The sequence below is a fragment of the Panulirus ornatus genome, chromosome 14 (genome assembly GCF_036320965.1).
Source record: "Panulirus ornatus isolate Po-2019 chromosome 14, ASM3632096v1, whole genome shotgun sequence".
Classification (NCBI taxonomy): domain Eukaryota; kingdom Metazoa; phylum Arthropoda; class Malacostraca; order Decapoda; family Palinuridae; genus Panulirus; species Panulirus ornatus.
In genome coordinates, this window is record NC_092237.1 from 5,016,158 (window position 1) to 5,033,971 (window position 17,814).

At 50.5% G+C, this 17,814-nt stretch overlaps 1 protein-coding gene across 1 annotated transcript in view; it reads left to right on the plus strand.

The window, feature by feature from the left end:
- The first annotated feature begins 1,253 nt into the window (after positions 1–1,253).
- Positions 1,254–17,814, plus strand: part of LOC139753113 (uncharacterized) — a 40,398-nt gene continuing 23,837 nt past the window's right edge. The window contains exons 1-4 of the mRNA XM_071669200.1: positions 1,254–1,316; positions 1,448–4,886; positions 9,778–9,821; positions 15,561–15,719. Of these exons, the coding sequence (XP_071525301.1) occupies positions 1,254–1,316; positions 1,448–4,886; positions 9,778–9,821; positions 15,561–15,719 (3,705 nt within the window). The remainder of the gene's footprint in view (positions 1,317–1,447; positions 4,887–9,777; positions 9,822–15,560; positions 15,720–17,814) is intronic.

A 17,814-nucleotide genomic window follows, 5' to 3' on the forward strand; every position in this document is an offset into this window, starting at 1 on the left:
CTCTGATGATCATGTGCGTTAATTGATTTTGAGCCAGAGGGAGAGGTGATTATTTTCTTAAAATAGTTACTTTGTTGCGAGGCCAACCAGATTTCAAACAGAAGGCGGCGCGCGGGGTGGAGAGTGAGGGAGGGAGGGAGAGAGACGTCACCTTATCGATGACTTCAATTTAATGTCGCTTTCGATGATTCGCATCGCATTCAGCCGCTAGAGCGTACCTGCGCTTTTGTCTTAACGTATTTGGACGTTCCAACGCAGTTGCTGGATGTGTGTGTCAGACGTTCCAACGCAGTTGCTGGATGTGTGTGTCAGACGTTCCAACGCAGTTGCTGGATGTGTGTGTCAGACCCACAGACTCTCGCGTCACGCACATCCTGCCTTTCTTATTGGCTGGCAGTCCTCCAGGCGAGGGAGTTCAGCATACTCTTGCGTCTTTTGACATGATAATGTCCACCGGCCTTCCCCCTCCCCACCGAAACACCTCTGGCCACCCCTGCCCGGGCTTGGGATCGAACCCGCGTGGCTCATATGTTGTTACGTAACGGCAGCAGATCTGTCACCGCGCAGTGATGCGTTACGTCCTCCGGAACAGCACGACGCATGTGACCTGGACTGTTGACTCTAGTGTGTTACAACGCTTGTCATGCTGGTTGTGCGCTGTGCGTGTGTGTGTGTGTGTGTGTGTGAGAGAGAGAGAGAGAGAGAGAGAGAGAGAGAGAGAGAGAGAGAGAGAGAGAGAGAGAGAGAGAGAGAGAGAGAGAGACTTACAAATATTTACGACGAGATTTCCCCAAAAGGCAGGGTTAGCGCGTAGCACTTGCCTCAGAAAATCTAGAATTACGAAGAATGAGTCGTGTGGGTGCTGTCGTGCTGTGAGTGGAATGGAGAGATTGCATGTTTGTGGACAGAATACCAGCAGCCCTACGTGTGGGCGAGGCAGAAAGAAAGGACAGCTACCTGGGTCATAGGAGTGCAACTTAAGAACCACTGAAGTGCTGGTTCACTACGCAGCCGTCACTAACCCTCCCCATACCCAAGCGGGTCACCGTGCCGGTGATACACACCTCCCTGTTTGGTGGCTGCCTACCTACCAACTCCTACGAGAGATAGAGAGAGAGAGAGAGAGAGAGAGAGAGAGAGAGAGAGAGAGAGAGAGAGAGAGAGAGAGAGAGAGAGAGAGAGAGAGAGAGAGATTGCATGGATGGAGACGAATGAGAGAGAGGATGACAGGTGGTTCTCTCCACAGACCCACGATGGATCCCGGCGCCGCCAACGGTGCCGCCCCCAAACCAACAGATCCACCTCCGCAGACCCAGGTGAGGTCTTCCCCTTTACTGTGGTGCAACGCTTACTTTAAGTCCCCCTCCTGACATAACTGATGCAGAATTTGACAATGATACGTGACAAGACATAACATTATTCTTGTGGCTGACGGTTCTCTGTGCAGGTGGTGTCATCGATGGAGGCCAAACAGCCGCTTGGGGAACAGAAACCAGAGACCAGAGCGATGGACACCGCGGTGAACGGCAAGGCCCCCCACTCGGTGACTGCTCCCGCCCAGAACAACGGCGTCCCGTCGCCAGAACACGACGACAACGATGACGTGGTCATTCAGCTCTCCAGTGCCGCCGCCAGTCAGAACGGCGCCCTCAACGGCCACACCGCAGCCGCGTCGAAGCCCGAGAAGGACGCGGCCCCGGACGCCCGGAAGGATCAAGAGGAGCAGGGTAAGCAGGGCGACAAGATGAACGGGGACAAGAAGCAAGAGGCTCCTCCCAAGGACCAGCAACAGGCGGTCGCGAAGACGGAAACACAAGCCCATAAACAGGTCCCCGAAGTCTCCATCTTGCTGGACGGAAAGCGAGCCAACGGCAACGGCGACGACTCGAAGCGCGGGGACGGAGGCGACGCGTCGTCCGCAGAGGACTCTGCCGATGAGAGAGGAGGAGCCACGCCAACTGACAACGATAGGGAAGAAAAGGGAAGGTCAAAGGAAGGCCCAGCCGAAGAGCGGAAGTCGCCATCATCGGCAGGAGTAGATGCTGGCGGGCCAGGTAATGGGGTTGGTGGGCCGGGGACTGGGGGGGCATCAGAGGGTCAGGGTGATGCGGTCAAGGAAAAACATGACGACGAGGAAAAGGAAAAGGACCAGAAGGATCACAAGGACAAGGCCAAGGCCGAGGAAGGAGGTGCCAAGGAGAAGGCCGACCTGGAAGAGAAGGAGAAAGATGAGGGAAAGGACGAAGAAGTGGCTGTGGACGGTAAGAACGGAGGAAAAGGGGACAAAGCTGGTGATGGGAAAGACCCAGCCGAAGACCCTTCCAAAGGACCTGACGGCGTGAAGCCGGAGGCAGCACAGGTCCAGAAGGAACACGTGGAAGTGCCGGTCTGTGAGAAAGGTCCCTCGGGTGAGGAAAAGGTGCAGCTCAAGGGTGACAAGGAAAAGGATGAGAAGGGAGAGGAGAAGGGGAAAGAGGATGAAAAGGAAAAGGAAAGGAGCAAAGTAGAAGAGAAAGAAGAAGACACAAGTAAAGAGGACGTGAGTAAAGAGAAAGACAAAAGTAAAGCAGAGGAAGACAAGAGTAAAGAGGAAGACAAGAGTAAAGCAGAGGAAGACAAGAGTAAAGCAGAGGAAGACAAGAGTAAAGCAGAGGAAGACAAAAGCAAAGCAGAGGAAGACAAAAGTAAAGCAGAGGAAGACAAAAGCAAAGCAGAGGAAGACAAAAGTAAAGCAGAGGAAGACAAGAGTAAGGCCATGGATGTGAGTAAAGAGGAAGACAAAAGTAAGGCTGAGGACGTAAGTAAAAAAGAAGACAAAACTAAAGATGAAGCCGTCAAAGAGGAAGAGAAGAGTAAGGAGGAGGATAAGGGTAAGGCTAAAGACGTCAGTAAAGAGGAAGTTGAGAGTAAAGTTAAGGACGTGAGTAAGGAGGAAGACAAGAGTAAGGCTGAGGATAAAAGTGAAGAGGAAGACAAGAGTAAAGCCGAAGAAAAGAGTAAAGAGGAAGACAAGAGTAAAGCTGAAGATATCAGTAAAGAGGAAGAAAAGAGTAAAGAGAGTGATGTAAGTGAAGAGGAAAAGAGTAAAGCGGACGATAAAAGTAAGGAGGAAGAAGACAGGAAAACAGATGACGTATGCAAAGAGGAGGAAAAGAAATTAAAAGAGGAAAAGAGTAAAGAAGATCTAGGTAAAGCAGAAGAAGAAAAGAAGCAAGAGGAGGAAAAGAGAAAAGCAGAGGAAGAGAGGAAAGAAGAAGAGAAGAGGAAGGCAGAGGAGAAAATGAAAGAAGAAGAAGAGAAGAGGAAAGCAGAGGAGAAAATGAAAGAAGAAGAAGAGAAGAAGAAAGCAGAGGAGAAAATGAAAGAAGAAGAGAAGAGGAAACTAGAGGAAGAGAAGAAAAAAGCAGACGAGAAAATGAAAGAAGAAGAGGAGAAGAGGAAAGCCGAAGAAGAGAAGAAAAAAGCAGAGGAGAAAATGAAAGAGGAAGAAGAGAAGAGGAAAGCAGAAGAAGAGAAGATAAAAGCCGAGGAGAAAATGAAAGAAGAAGAAGAGAAGAGGAAAGCAGAAGAAAAGAGAAAAGCAGAGGAGAAAATGAAAGAAGAAGAAGAGAAGAGGAAAGCAGAAGAAGAGAAGAGAAAAGCGGAGGAGAAAATGAAAGAAGAAGAAGAGAAGAAGAGAGCAGAAGAAGAGAAGAGGAAAGCAGAGGAGAAAATGAAAGAAGAAAAGAGGAAAGCAGAGGAGAAAATGAAGGAAGAAGAAGAGAAGAAGAAAGCCGAGGAAGAAAAGAGAAAAGCAGAGGAGAAAATGAAGGAAGAAGAAGAGAAGAAGAAAGCAGAGGAAGAAAAGAGGAAAGCAGAGGAGAAAATGAAAGAAGAAGAAGAGAAGAGGAAAGCAGAGGAAGAAAAAAGGAAAGCGGATGAGAAAATGAAAGAAGAGAAGAGGAAAGCAGAGGAAGAAAAGAGGAAAGCAGAAGAAGAGAAGAGGAAAGCAGAGGAGAAAATGAAGGAAGAAGAGAAGAGAAAAGCAGAAGAGAAAGCGAAGGAAGAGAGCAAGAAGAAGGAAGCCCAAGCTGAAGTCAAGAAGAAGGGAGATGCAGAAGAGAAGGAGACGGCGAGGGAAAGCGAGTCAGAGAAGGAGAGTGGAATAGGGAGAGACAGCGACAAGTCTGAGGAAGACAGGACAGAGGCAGAGAGCGAACTGGAGGTAGACGAAAGTGGGAAGGAAGACGCGCAGAGAGAGAAGGGGGCAGTGGAGGCCAGCAAGGAGAAACTCGAGGAAAAGGAGAAGGCGGAAGCGAAGAGAAAAGCTGTAACGGATGACCGGGCGAAGGAGGACCAGAAGGCGAGGATAGGCGAGAGGGTGGTCGCGGCGGGGAAGGTGCAGGACGCCGTGCAGGACGCCTCGAGGAGGATAGAAGAGCTGAAGAAGTTGGGTTTGGACGAGCGGGATAGCAAGGTGAAGGCGGAACGGCCGGGGAAAGTGGAGACGTCGCCGAAGGAAGGGGCCAAGGCTGCACCCGGTGAGGGAGAGGCGAGGGTAGCTCTCGAGAAGGGTGAACGGGAAGCGGAACAGAAGGAGAAGAAAGAGAAGGAGGTCGCCGAGGAAAAGGAACCGAAGATAGAGAAGGAGGAACCAGCAAAACCCAAGGAAGAAAAGGAAGCGGAAGAGAAGAGGGAAGCGGAGAAAGAGGAAGAAGCCGCGCAGGAGGAGAGGCAAGAGGACTCGGCAGCCGTAGCCGACCAAGAGGAGAAGGAAGACGAAGAGGAGGAGAAGGGAGAGAAGGAAGAGGCGGAGACCAAGGAAGAAGATCAGGAGGAAGGGAAGGAGAAGAAGAAGACGACGACAACCAAGAAGATCCGCAAGTCTGCCCGACGGAGACGCACAGGTGCGGAGAGTGGCGCGTTCCTCCTGCCTCCCCCCAGCTGACCTCAGTGCCAGGGTCACGCTCCAGCCTCCCCCTAGCTGACCCCAGTGCCAGGGTCACGCTCCTGCTGACCCCATTACCAGGGTCATGCTCCTGCTGACCTCAGCGCCAGGGTTACCCTCCTACTGACCCCAGTGCCAGGGTCACAGTTCTGCTGACCCAAGTGCCAGGGTCACGCTCCAGCCTCCCCCTAGCTGAACCCAGTGCCAGGGCCACGCTCCTGCCTCCCCCCTAGCTGATCCTAGTGCCAGGGTTGCGCTCCTGCTGACCTCAGTGCCAGGGTCACAGTCTTGCTGACCCTAGTGCTAGGGTCACGCTCCTGCTGACCCTAGTTTTCCAGTGTTAAGGTTTACAGCCCTGCCTCCCCTTAGCTGACCACCCAGAGCGAAGGTCACTGTCCTAGCTCCCCTTAGGTCACCCCAGTGCCAGGGTCACTCTTCTACTTCCCCCTGTGTGACCTCCCAGTTCCTAGGTCACTGTCCTACCTCCCTTTGTAACCCCCAGGGGCTAAGGTCACGGTCCTACCTCCCTATGTGAGCCCCAATGCCAGGGATCACGTCCTTACCCCCTCCCCATGTGACACCCCACACAGTGCCAGGGTCGCGGTCCTGCCTCCCTGTGACACCCTGGGAAGGTCACCGTCATAAGCACAGAACGTTTCCCGTAGTTGCCAGTCAGCTCACTCCATAATGAAAACGTTGCCATTGAGATGATTTGTTCCGTTGCAGAGTAACGCCATCGGAGAGTCAGTTAGGGTCTAGCAACTCGGGTGTCGGTGATCTGTTTTAGTCGCGCGAATTGAATAGAGAGGGCCAAGTGGGAAGGCGGGTTGTGTGAGGCTTGTGGGGAGGCAGGGCAGGAGGTAAGGTTTAAGGGCGAGGAGAGGCAGGACAAGGCAGGGAAGGGCAAGGGGTGAGGACGCCGGGGCGTGGAGTCGGGTTAGGTTGGCCAGGCCTTGTGACGCCGCCGCCAAAAAGCTACACCCTCATGCTGCCACCTCGAGCACACGGGCAGGCACTCACCCCCACCCCACCACGGCACTGCACCTTCTAGGAGAGGGGGGGGGGGAGCAATACTAGACTAGGTAGGGCTGGATAGGTTAGGTTAGGTCATTGACGTAGGGGAATAGGTTCTTTTGTGAGGCTTTAGAACATGTCGGTCCCTCTTCTCTTGCTAGAGCCATGATCGGGTGTTTGGAGATGTCAGGACCTCTAGGACGTCACAGTTACCGAGGACATCAGGAACGTCTGTAGCAGTTCACTGAGGACTGGGCCTAGTTGTAGGAATTCCCTGTTTATCATCCACCGTAGTCAAGCATAACTGGTCGGTGGACTTAAGTTGTATATACATCATTCAGTCTTTCCAGTCATTCTAACTGGACGATCAGATCCTAAGGTTTAGGAGGTACAATGCATCAGGTCAACAGAACTTGCGTGTGACCACATGAGGACGCTGCTCAGGTCTGGAGGAGTGGGATTTAAGCAGAAAGTTAGTGTGCAGGCAGGTGGCCCTCGTCTTAGAACGAGATAGGAACCCCATGATGGCACCTTCTTAAATGGGAGATCCACCTGCCTCCGCTGGTATATAAAACGGGTGATAAGCTTCTTATGGAGGAAGAGTAAGAGCTGTTTTAGCGGTAGGGTGATGGGGATACTGGTAGCCATAGTGAAGTGGGGGCTGTGGTAGCCAAAGGAGAATTTGGGCATGAATGACTGTAGCGTTGTGGAGACTAGTTTTACCCTCAAGATGGAGCCTCTGGGAGCTGTAGATTTGCTAGTTTGATGTAACGGGATTAGTTACGAGCGTTTGAAATATCTACAAGTCACTTTAGCGAGGAAGTAGTTATACACAGTGCATCCAGTAAGTAGAACCTCCCTTCACTATCATGTAGACACTTTTGCACGCGATTCAGTCACGTTCCCGGTGTGGTTAGCACACTACATACATGCCAGGTCGTCAGTGAGAGTGAGTGTGGAGAAAATTTATCAGCCTCCAGCTAAGTTGCTAGGGCCTGGGTCATGAGAGCCGTAGTAGGTTCGAGTAGCTGCAAGAGAATGTCAGGTCAGATGTCACCTACACCCTGAGTGCCTGCCGTGTTCTGTCAAGACCCTCACGCTGTAGATGTAGTGAAGTAGGCGTGTGTGGCACCAGATCCTGTGTGGAGCCTGGCTGGAAGGCGCACTTCCCGCTTCTGTGGGGGGAAGTGCGCCCTGGGGCACTTGAATCTCGAGCACTTAAATATCTTGTGTTAGTAGGAGGGAAGTGTAAAGAACAAAATGACACGGAGGAAAGGAACGACGCTTGTCCAGAACTTTGTCGTACGTTCATGTTATGGTCAGAAGTCATTAGTTATAAGAAAATTAGGGTTCTTCCCCTCCTCGTACGTCGGAACACCTGCTGACACAAGATATTCAAGCATGGGCGCGCACAGTGGTGTCCACAGGCAGAGAGTTTATACTGGCTTTTGACGTCGTGCGGAGCTTCGCGTGATACCCACGCTACGTGGCTTCACATCATCTCCCACTCCCTCCCTCCCCTTCCCTGACCACGAGGAACGTTATCTCATATGCACGGATTTTATATTGTTTCTCTGCTAATGTCTTCCATTATTGTTCTTCACTGTCTGGCTTTACCGGTTCACTGTTTGCCGTGACTCATGCTTGTTCTGTACTTGTGGAAGACCTGCTCTTGCACCTCCGTCATGCCCTTCCATAATAACTGTTTGTGTCATCTTGGTCACAGTCCACCTTTCTCAGTAGACTACACACGCGCAAACAAAAAATTTTGCCGATTGGAACTTTGTCCGTAAGCTCCACTTAGAAGCATCATCGTCACTGTACACAAAATTAAGCCCCAGTAGTTTGTTTACAGAGGTACAGAAGAGAGGTTGAGGCTGAGTGGCGTGCAGGGTGTCCGCGAGGGGGCAGCAATGAGCATCGCCATCCCGGGGCACACACCCCAGACGCCCGCGGGCCGCACACTCCCGACGCCCGCGGGCCGCACACTCCCGACGCCCGCGGGCCGCACACCAGACGCCCGCGGGCCACACACCCCAGACGCCACACCAAGCGCTCGCGGGCCACACACCGGGTGCACGCTCTGTACTGGTGAGCCTGGTACGTCGCGTCATGCAGTCCAAGTGATATCGGAGGATCCCTCGCCCACTGTTTTGATATGACTTAGACGCATGGGGCGGTCGGGCTGGCGGGCCGCAGGCTCAGTAGAGAGCGTCCTCCCCGTTCCCTTGACACTCAACACTCCCATGGCAGCCACACACCTGACCCGTGACCCTGCCGCTACACCTGCGGCAGGCACGGCACTCACCACCTGACCCACGGAGGGGCGCCTCATTGACTGGGCGGGCGCGATGCTCCTGCTGCTGCCGACGCGTCGCCGCCGTAGACGGTGAACGACCCCTTTACGGCCTAGTGACCTGACCAGTGGAGGGGGGGCGGGGGGGTGGTAGTAGTAGTCTGGCCGGGACCTGACCACGCCCACTACCGAGCTGCCCCCCTCCCACCACCCCCCCAAACCCCCCACAGCAGGTTGTGGTGGATGGCCCCCCTCCCCTTGCAAGCCAGTGCATGAACCCAAGACAGACTTTTCTCTTACCAACCCATCAATGATCATCCTGTGCATCGTGGCCACCGAAGCCAGGCAGAGTTCACCACCAGACACCCAGCTTCCCAGCAGAGCAGCAACTCACCCTCATCAATGAAACAAATTGGAATCAAAATTTTACAGGAAATTTTTTTTTTTTAAACATATAAAAAGAAAAGAAGTTACGGTCCAAAAAAAAAAATGTTGATAGCTTCACCCTAACCTTAAACACAAACGTGGGAATTTTTTATGTTATTTTTACTGTCTGTGCGAATGTGTGTCTGCGTGTTTTAGTCCTTTAATCAACATTGCCTATCTAATAGTAACCCTTCAGCTTCTACATCAGTATATATATATATATATATATATATATATATATATATATATATATATATATATATATATATATATATATATATATACTGTATTTGTATATGTGTATGTATATATGTATATATATGTATATATATATTGTGAGCGATGGTGTAGGCCAGTGGTGCTATAAGTGTGGGTACATACCCCTGTCGCCTGGGGACTTAACTGGTTCCCACAGTCTGCCCTACACAAGGTAATGTCAACTACGCCAGTTATCTGTAGAATCTACGTAGTTAGTTGTTCCCTCAGTGAGCAGGACGGCCCTATCCTTGACCCCGACAAGGTGCGACCCCCTGGGAAGAACGGCACGACCCTTGGGCACAATGGCCGAGGGTCGTGCTCAGGGGGGTCGTCCTTTCGTTGCCTCAGGATCGAGCAGTCGTGTTCGAGGGGTGGAGTATTAGAATGACCCCTAATCCTCTCCTCCTTTTCCTCCTCCTCCTCCTCCTCTTCCTCCTCCCCCCGGCAGCCTCACCCTCCGGGTCATCATTTGACCCTGGGTGACCCCCCGTCATCGTCACCAGCAGGCAGTATGATAAACCTTACCCTATGACGTTGTCTTGCCTTCAAGAATGCATGCATAGCCACTTGCTTACTACCACTACTACTATAACTACTGCTACTCCTACTACTACTACTACCACTACTATAACTACCACTACTATTGCATTTTGAAGTTTATTCTCCGCTTCATTCTGGCCTTGATATCTATCACATTCATCATGTGCGAAGGAGTTCAGTCTTTAGTACACTCGGATCTACGAGGGAGATAGTCAGGTGGTGTGGATAGATGTAGCATTTACTAGAATAGACATAGCTTGAGCTGCTGTAGCCACTTGTGTGCCACTACTGATCTTATGAAACCTTTCTCTTTCAGAGGAAGGACACGACAGTGGCGTAGACGAGTCCACCCAGGCGAAGGTGAGTACCTTGCTCATTTCATGGTAGTATTTGATGTAGATCAGATATTCATGCAAGGCATAACACCATACATGGCAGGAACTGTTATGAGGAAAGGTTCGGAATACATTTGGGAGGAGAGAGGGTTAGGCCCACATTTGAAGGGATGGTGTTTGAACGTATCGTAGAGTTGATACTTCACAGTAGATGTCAGGAATGTGTGGGACGCCGTCTTTCGTTCCTTGTCGCGGTCCGTTTGGAATGAAGTGTTAGATCTGAGACCTTGGGGGTATAGTGGAATGAACCAGGTAGATAAAAGGTCGTCGGGAGTAGGTGATGATGATCATGGTGATGATGTTATCGATGTAACTGCATCCAAAGTCATAGGAGCCATAGGATGAGACTTCCCCACATCCCGCCGTTGTGTTGTGGAGGAGGAGGAGGAGGTCGGGGAAAGTGGAAGCCCACAGTCAGAGAGGTCTTGCGGCTGTCTTTGATTACGAGGGAGTGAAGCGTCGGAAGCTAGCGAGGCAGTGAGTAATTAGGGAGGTCTCCACACGGCCCAGATCCCCGAGGATAGGCGTACCTTGCAGTGTCTCGTCAAAGTGTTAGTTACAAATCACAACTTTTGTTTAAGAGATTATTATAACCAGGGCGGTCGGGGCGAAGGCACTGGGGCGCCTTCTCACTGAGAGATCGTAAGCTCGTTGACTTCGGTGCTTGAGGAGCAAACAGATGAAGCCTTCCGGGCTGAAGGGCATTTCGATTACTAGGGAGAAGCACTGATGGTGGAGAGGGATTTGCTTTGCTCATGGGAGGTTTCCCTGTTGGGTTTCATAGGCAGGTCACATTGGGCGTAATTGGGCGCATCACCTTGATGTTACGTAAGTCACCATTTGGTGACTTCCAAGCTCACACCTGACTGACCCCAGGGACTTAAAGTTAGGCCAGCTAGGTAAGTGGTGTCAAGGGAAAGGCAGACACACCATCTGTGGCAGATGGTGTCAGGATGAGAAAGTCCGTGGCAGATGCTGGTGAAGTGTGTGTGTGTGTGCATAGAATAGGCTGGTGACTGACTGGTGGAGGGCGTGAGACACGTGACTGCCTGACTGGCAGAGTGCATGAGGCACGTGTTGGCAGAGTGCCTCCAGCCTGGCCCTCATGGAGCCCACTAGCCAGGACGATCAATACCGGTACTGCTCACTACCTCAGGAATGTTTAGAGGTCATCACTGTGGCACGTGTTCTGCTGAGGGAGATCGTGCGGTGGGTCTGTGGTGTGTGAGCCCTTGGTGCCGGGGTGGTGAGTGTGGATGGTGGTGCGTCTCTGTGCTGCAGGTGTGGTGAGTGTGGATGGTGGTGCGTCCCTGCGCTGCAGGGGTGGTGAGTGTGGATGGTGGTGCGTCCCTGCGCTGCAGGTGTGGTGAGTGTGGATGGTGGTGCGTCCCTGCGCTGCAGGGGTGGTGAGTGTGGATGGTGGTGCGTCCCTGCGCTGCAGGTGTGGTGAGTGTGGATGGTGGTGCGTCCCTGCGCTGCAGGGGTGGTGAGTGTGGATGGTGGTGCGTCCCTGCGCTGCAGGGGTGGTGAGTGTGGATGGTGGTGCGTCCCTGCGCTGCAGGGGTGGTGAGTGTGGATGGTGGTGCGTCTCTGCGCTGCAGGGGTGGTGAGTGTGGGCGGACCAGAGGGGCTTTACGTAAGTGTTACAGGGAAAGAGTTTTACGCTCGTATTACACCACAGTCTTATAACCTCGCACATACAACCTTAACTTCTTGTATACACGCACGGGAGGGAGGAGCTCCGGTCTGCTGAGACACCATTTCTTAATTTTGCTTTACGATGACACCACTTCATAAGATATATATATATATATATATATATATATATATATATATATATATATATATATATATATATATATATATATATATATATATATCCCATGTAATTCTCACATGATATCTGATGGAAACTATTTACCAGTATACCCCAAGAATCGAATCCCGGACCATCTTTAAGTAACCAAGTAGTCTAACCTCCCCTAGACCGCGATGAACTTAACTCAGCAGTTCCTTCGTAACCACCGGCTGAATCACGCATCTCGCTGATGCGTCACGCATCCTTTATGAGGTGGAAATGCTGCCGCTCGACCCCTGGACAAAGAAGGAAGGCACTGGGGGAGTTAGGCTACTACTCGCTCAGCTGATTCCATTCCTGCGTACCGCTAATGATACCCACAGGAGTACTTCATTCCGCCTTTTCCGTCACGTTTCGCTTTCGTTGAATCTTCCAAGAGAATTGTTTACTCGGCATTATCGACTTGAAGGCTGTGGCAAAGTCTCCCCCCCCTTTTTTTTTTTTCTATGGTGACCTCTTTATTGTCCATACCTTTTCTTATATAGCTTAACTCTCTTATTTCTAGTACCTTCTTTTTTTGTACTATCTAAACCGTCTTCGTTAGATCTCTGGACCGTCTTGTGTTAAATCTTTGTGTCTGTAAGTGAGCTGACCAAACTTTAAGAGGCTTGTTCTAATTTTGGGCAGATTTCCTGTAAATCGCTGATGTCTTTTGAGTGGAATTTTGATCAGTAATCAGCAGACGGTTGGCCTGCTTACCATTTTTCCTGACATGGTGTTCTGGCGACCCATCAAATCCCTCTCACCAGCAGATGTATGTATGTGGCTTGTTTCCCCACCAGATTATAGTCATGTGGAGCCCCACAGCACTCTGTCCCCGTCTCTCTTTTGAATTTCCAGTCGGCTGGACTTCATCAGCCGTGTGTCAGACAACCTCCCTCATGACCTTAGCACCATCGGCAAAACATGTTCCAGCAGGAATCGAGTCCCTTCGTCGTACACAGATCAAGAATGACAACGTCCCAAGACCTGGTCCTGCGGCACGCCACTGGTAACCCTAGTCCACTCTGAGGAAGGCCTCCTCAGACATTTGCCCTCTGTTTCCCTCCACGATGATACCTTTCAGTCCAGTGGAGTCTCCCTCTCATGTTTGTCTGCAGATCCGGCTTCTTTTCCAACCTCCTCAGTTGGAAAGTCTGTTGGCCTTCGGCAGTGCAGGAAGCACACAATGCACACATCCATCTCTCTCTGAAACTCAGGTCAGCGTCGCAAAAATCTGAACTATTTTCTTCACACAAGACCACTTTTATTTTTCTGGGCCTAAGTTATCTCTCTCGTAGCTGTTTTTTTTTCCCCACTTTGCGTGTAATCATCCGTTTGCTCTATGATTATTACCTTTCCCAGCGTTTTGCAGACCACACTCGCCAGAGGCGCTGGTTTTTAATTCGCTGTAAATATCGTGATCTCTTCATCAAAACACGCACGACGTTTGTCCTCTTTCACTCCCGTGGCCGTAGACTAATCGTCAGACGATTTCATAGACAATATGAGAAGCGATCTGTTAAGTGTGTGTGTGTGTGTGTGTGGACACTGCTCGAGCCAAGGACAGAGAGAGGCCTCATCAGGTCCGTTCCCCCCATCCCCCCAACCTTCAGCAGCTCACTTATATGTCTTTTCTAAACGGTGCTTCCCAGGTCCTCGTTCCCACAATCTTATTGATGTTTGGGTTGTTCCCCAGTTGTGTGTGTGTGTGTGTGTGTGTATGTGTGTGTGTGTGTGTGTGTGGCGAATGTAAGTGTATTCCAATGGGTTGTTCTAAGACTCATCACAGTTTGCTGTGTGTAGTTGCCTTTCGTGGGATAGTGTGTATGTACACTAGTGTTTCTGGGTGTTTTATGTGAATGTTTATTCCTAAGACGGGTGGTGGGTGTAGGTAGGGCCTGTAGTGTTATACACACACCTTTCTCAGCAGTACACTACCCTGGCCACATGTCATTAGTCAGCCCTTGAGTATCAGCAGTACACCACCTCAGCTGGCCACACGTCAGCCGTCAATGCGAGGATCCAATACTGTATACAGCAGCTGTCCCCTTGGGGAGAGGGGGGAGGGGGGGGACACGTCTGTTCACCTTACTGTCGTGTCGTCCTTCTCCAACACGTCAGAGTGATTCCTAGCGGTGTATATACATGATTAGTGTAACCATTTAGTGAAATATCTGTGGCGTTATAAAGTTGGGTGTGTGTAGGTAGGGTAGATGTTCGTGATCATGCAGTCGCGCACCCGAGCCCTTGGGAACGACATGAGTAAAACTCCTGGGCGAGATCTCGCTTCTCGTCTGGTCGAAGCAGTACCGACCCCTTTTGCCTCTTCGAGACAGAGGGGCGGGCTGTCAGTACTGTGTCGTTCAGGAATATCGCTGGCGAATTCCCGGCTCGCGCTCGGTCGAAGCTGTACCAACCCGTCTGTCTCTTGTCTGTCCAGACAGAGGGTTGTGTTCGGTACAGATTCGATCAGGCGTGTGCCAGGGGAGGGTTTGTTCGTCACAACCTTGTGGTTCGTGCTGGGGGGGACTCTGGTTTGTGTGGAACTGCTGCTGAACACTCGTGTCTTGTATACACACACACACACACACACACACACCGCCTTACCACCTGACTTAGAGTCTTATACCCCAAGAAATTATATAACTTCATACATTTATGGTGATTATTAGACAGCAGTAATTATACTTTCGTAAATCTGTATACAATATATGATTTTTTTCCATTCTGTTCCGACTCATGCTATTAGCATATGCTTCTACCCAGTCCCTCCGTGCGTGCCTCGCGTTACGTCAGAGTAAACTGGCATCAGGTGGGAATAGACTGTTGTCTGTTGCAGTGCCTCGGAATAAATTTAGACTGCGAGTGAGTGGCTGTCTCTATCAGGCCGAGCGGCGTCCGGAGTCCCTTGACTGGTGCCTGGCGAGGGCCGCGAGCTTCACTCAGGTTGTGTTAGGTGGGGGACTGTGGCGTGTGTAGGAGGCGCACTAGTGGTGGGTGTAGAGGGAGACCTAGCGTTGCTGTAGTTGGGGGGAAGGGGGGGATTACATCGTTGTGAGTGTGTTGGAGGGGAGTTGTTAGGGGTGGTGAAGGAGGAACTGCTTGTTGTGGTGTTGTAATGATGATGGAGGGTGCTGCTAGTGGTGTTGTAGTGGTGATGGAGGGGCCTAGTGGTGGTGTTGTAGTGATAGAAGGGCTTAGTGGTGGTGCTGCAGTAGTGTTGGAGGAGAGAGAGAGAGAGAGAGAGAGAGAGAGAGAGAGAGAGAGAGAGAGAGAGAGAGAGAGAGAGAGAGAAGCGGTAAAGAACAGCCTAAGTGCCCTTGAGAAAGTGGGAGATTTGGCTTTTGAAGATGAAGTTGGGGTTGAGAAAGGTGTCAAAAAGTCCAGAGGTAGGATCAGAAAGACGATCGGATGCTTGTAATGTGTTCGGTAAACACGTTGAGACCGGCCCGGTAGCTTTAGTTCGAATGAGACAGTAAAGGCCAGCAATCCTCCTGACTCCAGCCATCACTTCAGTCTGGTATTTCCTTGGGCGGCTGCTATCTACGACCCGCTAGCGACGTACGACCACTTGTTCCCAAGTCGTTGCATCAGCTGGTGTTGCATGTACAAGGACGACTCCTCACGATGGCTCTTCCCTCCGCCCTACCTACCCTCTCATGATATATTCCCAGTGGACTTCGTGGAAGGAGTTGTCGCAGCACCTCCACCACTGCACAGGAAGGCAAGCCTTGTGCCCCCCACTCTCTCTCTCTCTCTGGTACACACACTCACTCATATCCTCGTTAGATAGCCACCACCGCCTACCTCACCTTGCCATGTGTGACTTGACGGCGGCCACTGAGCGCCTCTCCTCCCCTGTAGGTGGAGGTATCTGGCACGACGGTGACTTCCTCCTCAGACAGCGCCCTCACCCTGCAGGTGGACCTCCATGTTATGCCCCAGGACACCCGCCAGGTACCACCGACCACGACAGTCTCCCCGCAGGTGTCACCACGCACAGGTGTTCTGGCCATTTGCCAGGTAGTGTAACTGACAGTAACACACGCGTAACGCTTTCGCCGCTAACCAGTAACGTAACACTTGGAGAGGAGTGACTGAAGACCCGGCTTGCAGAGGGGAGGGGCGCCTTGAGTTGCATTGGATGTGTTGCTGCTGCCGTTTTACCTGACGTGTTGTGTGTGTGTGTGTGTGTGTGCGTGTGTTGTACTAACAGTTGGTGTGAAGCGTTGTCACGTGGTGGTAGGTGGTAAATGTCTTGGGTTGTAGCCTCATTCCTTAGGCTTCATCATCACCCTGCATCACGTTTGTGTGGCTTCCGTCACATCTGATATAACGTCCGCCGGCCTCCAGCGAGCGGCGGTTCCAAGCAACTGGTGTAGTTCATTTCAGCAAGTGTGCAGTGTGCAGTGTTGTCGTAACTCTTCCCCCCCCCCCTTGTGTTGCCTGAACGCCGCATACATTAATATCTTAACTGTATTACCTCATACTGCACGGTTAAGTGTTTCTGCCAGTGTTCCTGGGTAATTCATTATTTGTGATACAGGTGGTACAAGCGTGACACATAAGTAAGTCTGGTGTTTGACTAGTGTGTTGGCGGCGAGTGTTGCATGGGCGAGGCGGCAGCGGACCAATAAGACTTACTCCTCTGAACAAGTGACTCACAGGAGTGACTCACCCCATCCCCCTTCCCTTCCACACACACACACACACACACACACAACCTGACGTCACACGCACGCTTCCCACTTCGCTCAGTGGCGACAAGCCAGGTTGCTCTTCGAACTCAACCATGGGCGAAGTGAACGCCTAATTATCTATCGTGGAGCAAATATACAGCTATCCTTGAATGTATTTTTATTTAGTCTTGTCCTGTACCCAGATGTATGTGTACAGTATTGGAAGTCTTCCATGTGATATATATATATATATATATATATATATATATATATATATATATATATATATATATATATATATATATATATATATATATATATATATATATATTACCATCAGTGTCCTCTTACCTATTCGGAAAATAAGACCGCAAATCGTTATCCATGGAGGCAAGGGTCAGATATGTATCTTAACTTGTAGTAAGACCAGACACATCAGCGGCTCTGGGACTGACCTTTCCAAGGAAGGCTCTTCATGTATTCTTGATGATGGAGGGGGTTTCCCTGGCTGACCCGTAGTGTGTTTGTGGTGCTGGCCCTACTGTGTTCATGTGTGTGTTATGCGTGTTGTATGTGTGGTTCTGCCCCTAGCCCTAGTTTGTGTGTGTGTATGTGTGTGTGTGTATGGTTCTGCCTCTAGCCCCTAGCCCTAGTGTGTGTGTGTGTGTGTGGTTTTGCCCCTAGCCCTAGTGTGTGTGTGTGGTGTGCTGCCCGTAGTATGTGTGTGGTTTTGCCCTTAGGTGCGTGTGTGTGTGTGTGGTGCCCCTCGTATGTGTGTGTGGTGCTGCCCCTTGTGTGAGTATGTGTGGTTCCTCTAGTGTGTGTATGTGTGGTTCTGCCCCTGATTTGTGTTTGTGTGTGGTGCCCCTAATGGGTATATTAGTGCCTCGTTTCAAGGTAGTTTTTGAATTAACCTTTTCAGTGTCCACAAAGAGCAGTGTTCTTTAGGGTTCTCTTCTTTCCTCTTTTTCCTAACCGACTTTCTTCAGCATTTTTGATAATTAGATTATTTATACATTAGTTATTAAAAAACCAGGAAATTCGTACAGTAATGATTCTGCATACTACTCGGTGGATCCACAAGTAAAGCAGCTGGGATAAACCGATCTTAGGAAAAGCATTCTCAACCACGGTGGACCGGTTCGATGCCGCCTGAGGAGAGCCTTCTATCAGAAGTATTCTGGCGTCTTGCTTAGTCTGCACATCATCTCAGTAAGGCTGAATACCGATTTATATAGGATTCCTTAATTTAGTTGAAAAAACATATAACCGACTATTAAGTTTTACTTTCCAAAAAACAATTTTAATGTTTACCTTTCTAAGATTCCAATGGACTTTGTGCAGGCTCCATTGATTGTCCCTCGATTCCACCATGCAGCAAACACACACAGCATTTATGTTAAGACAGCAGTAATAAAGGATGATAGGAGGAAGGGGAA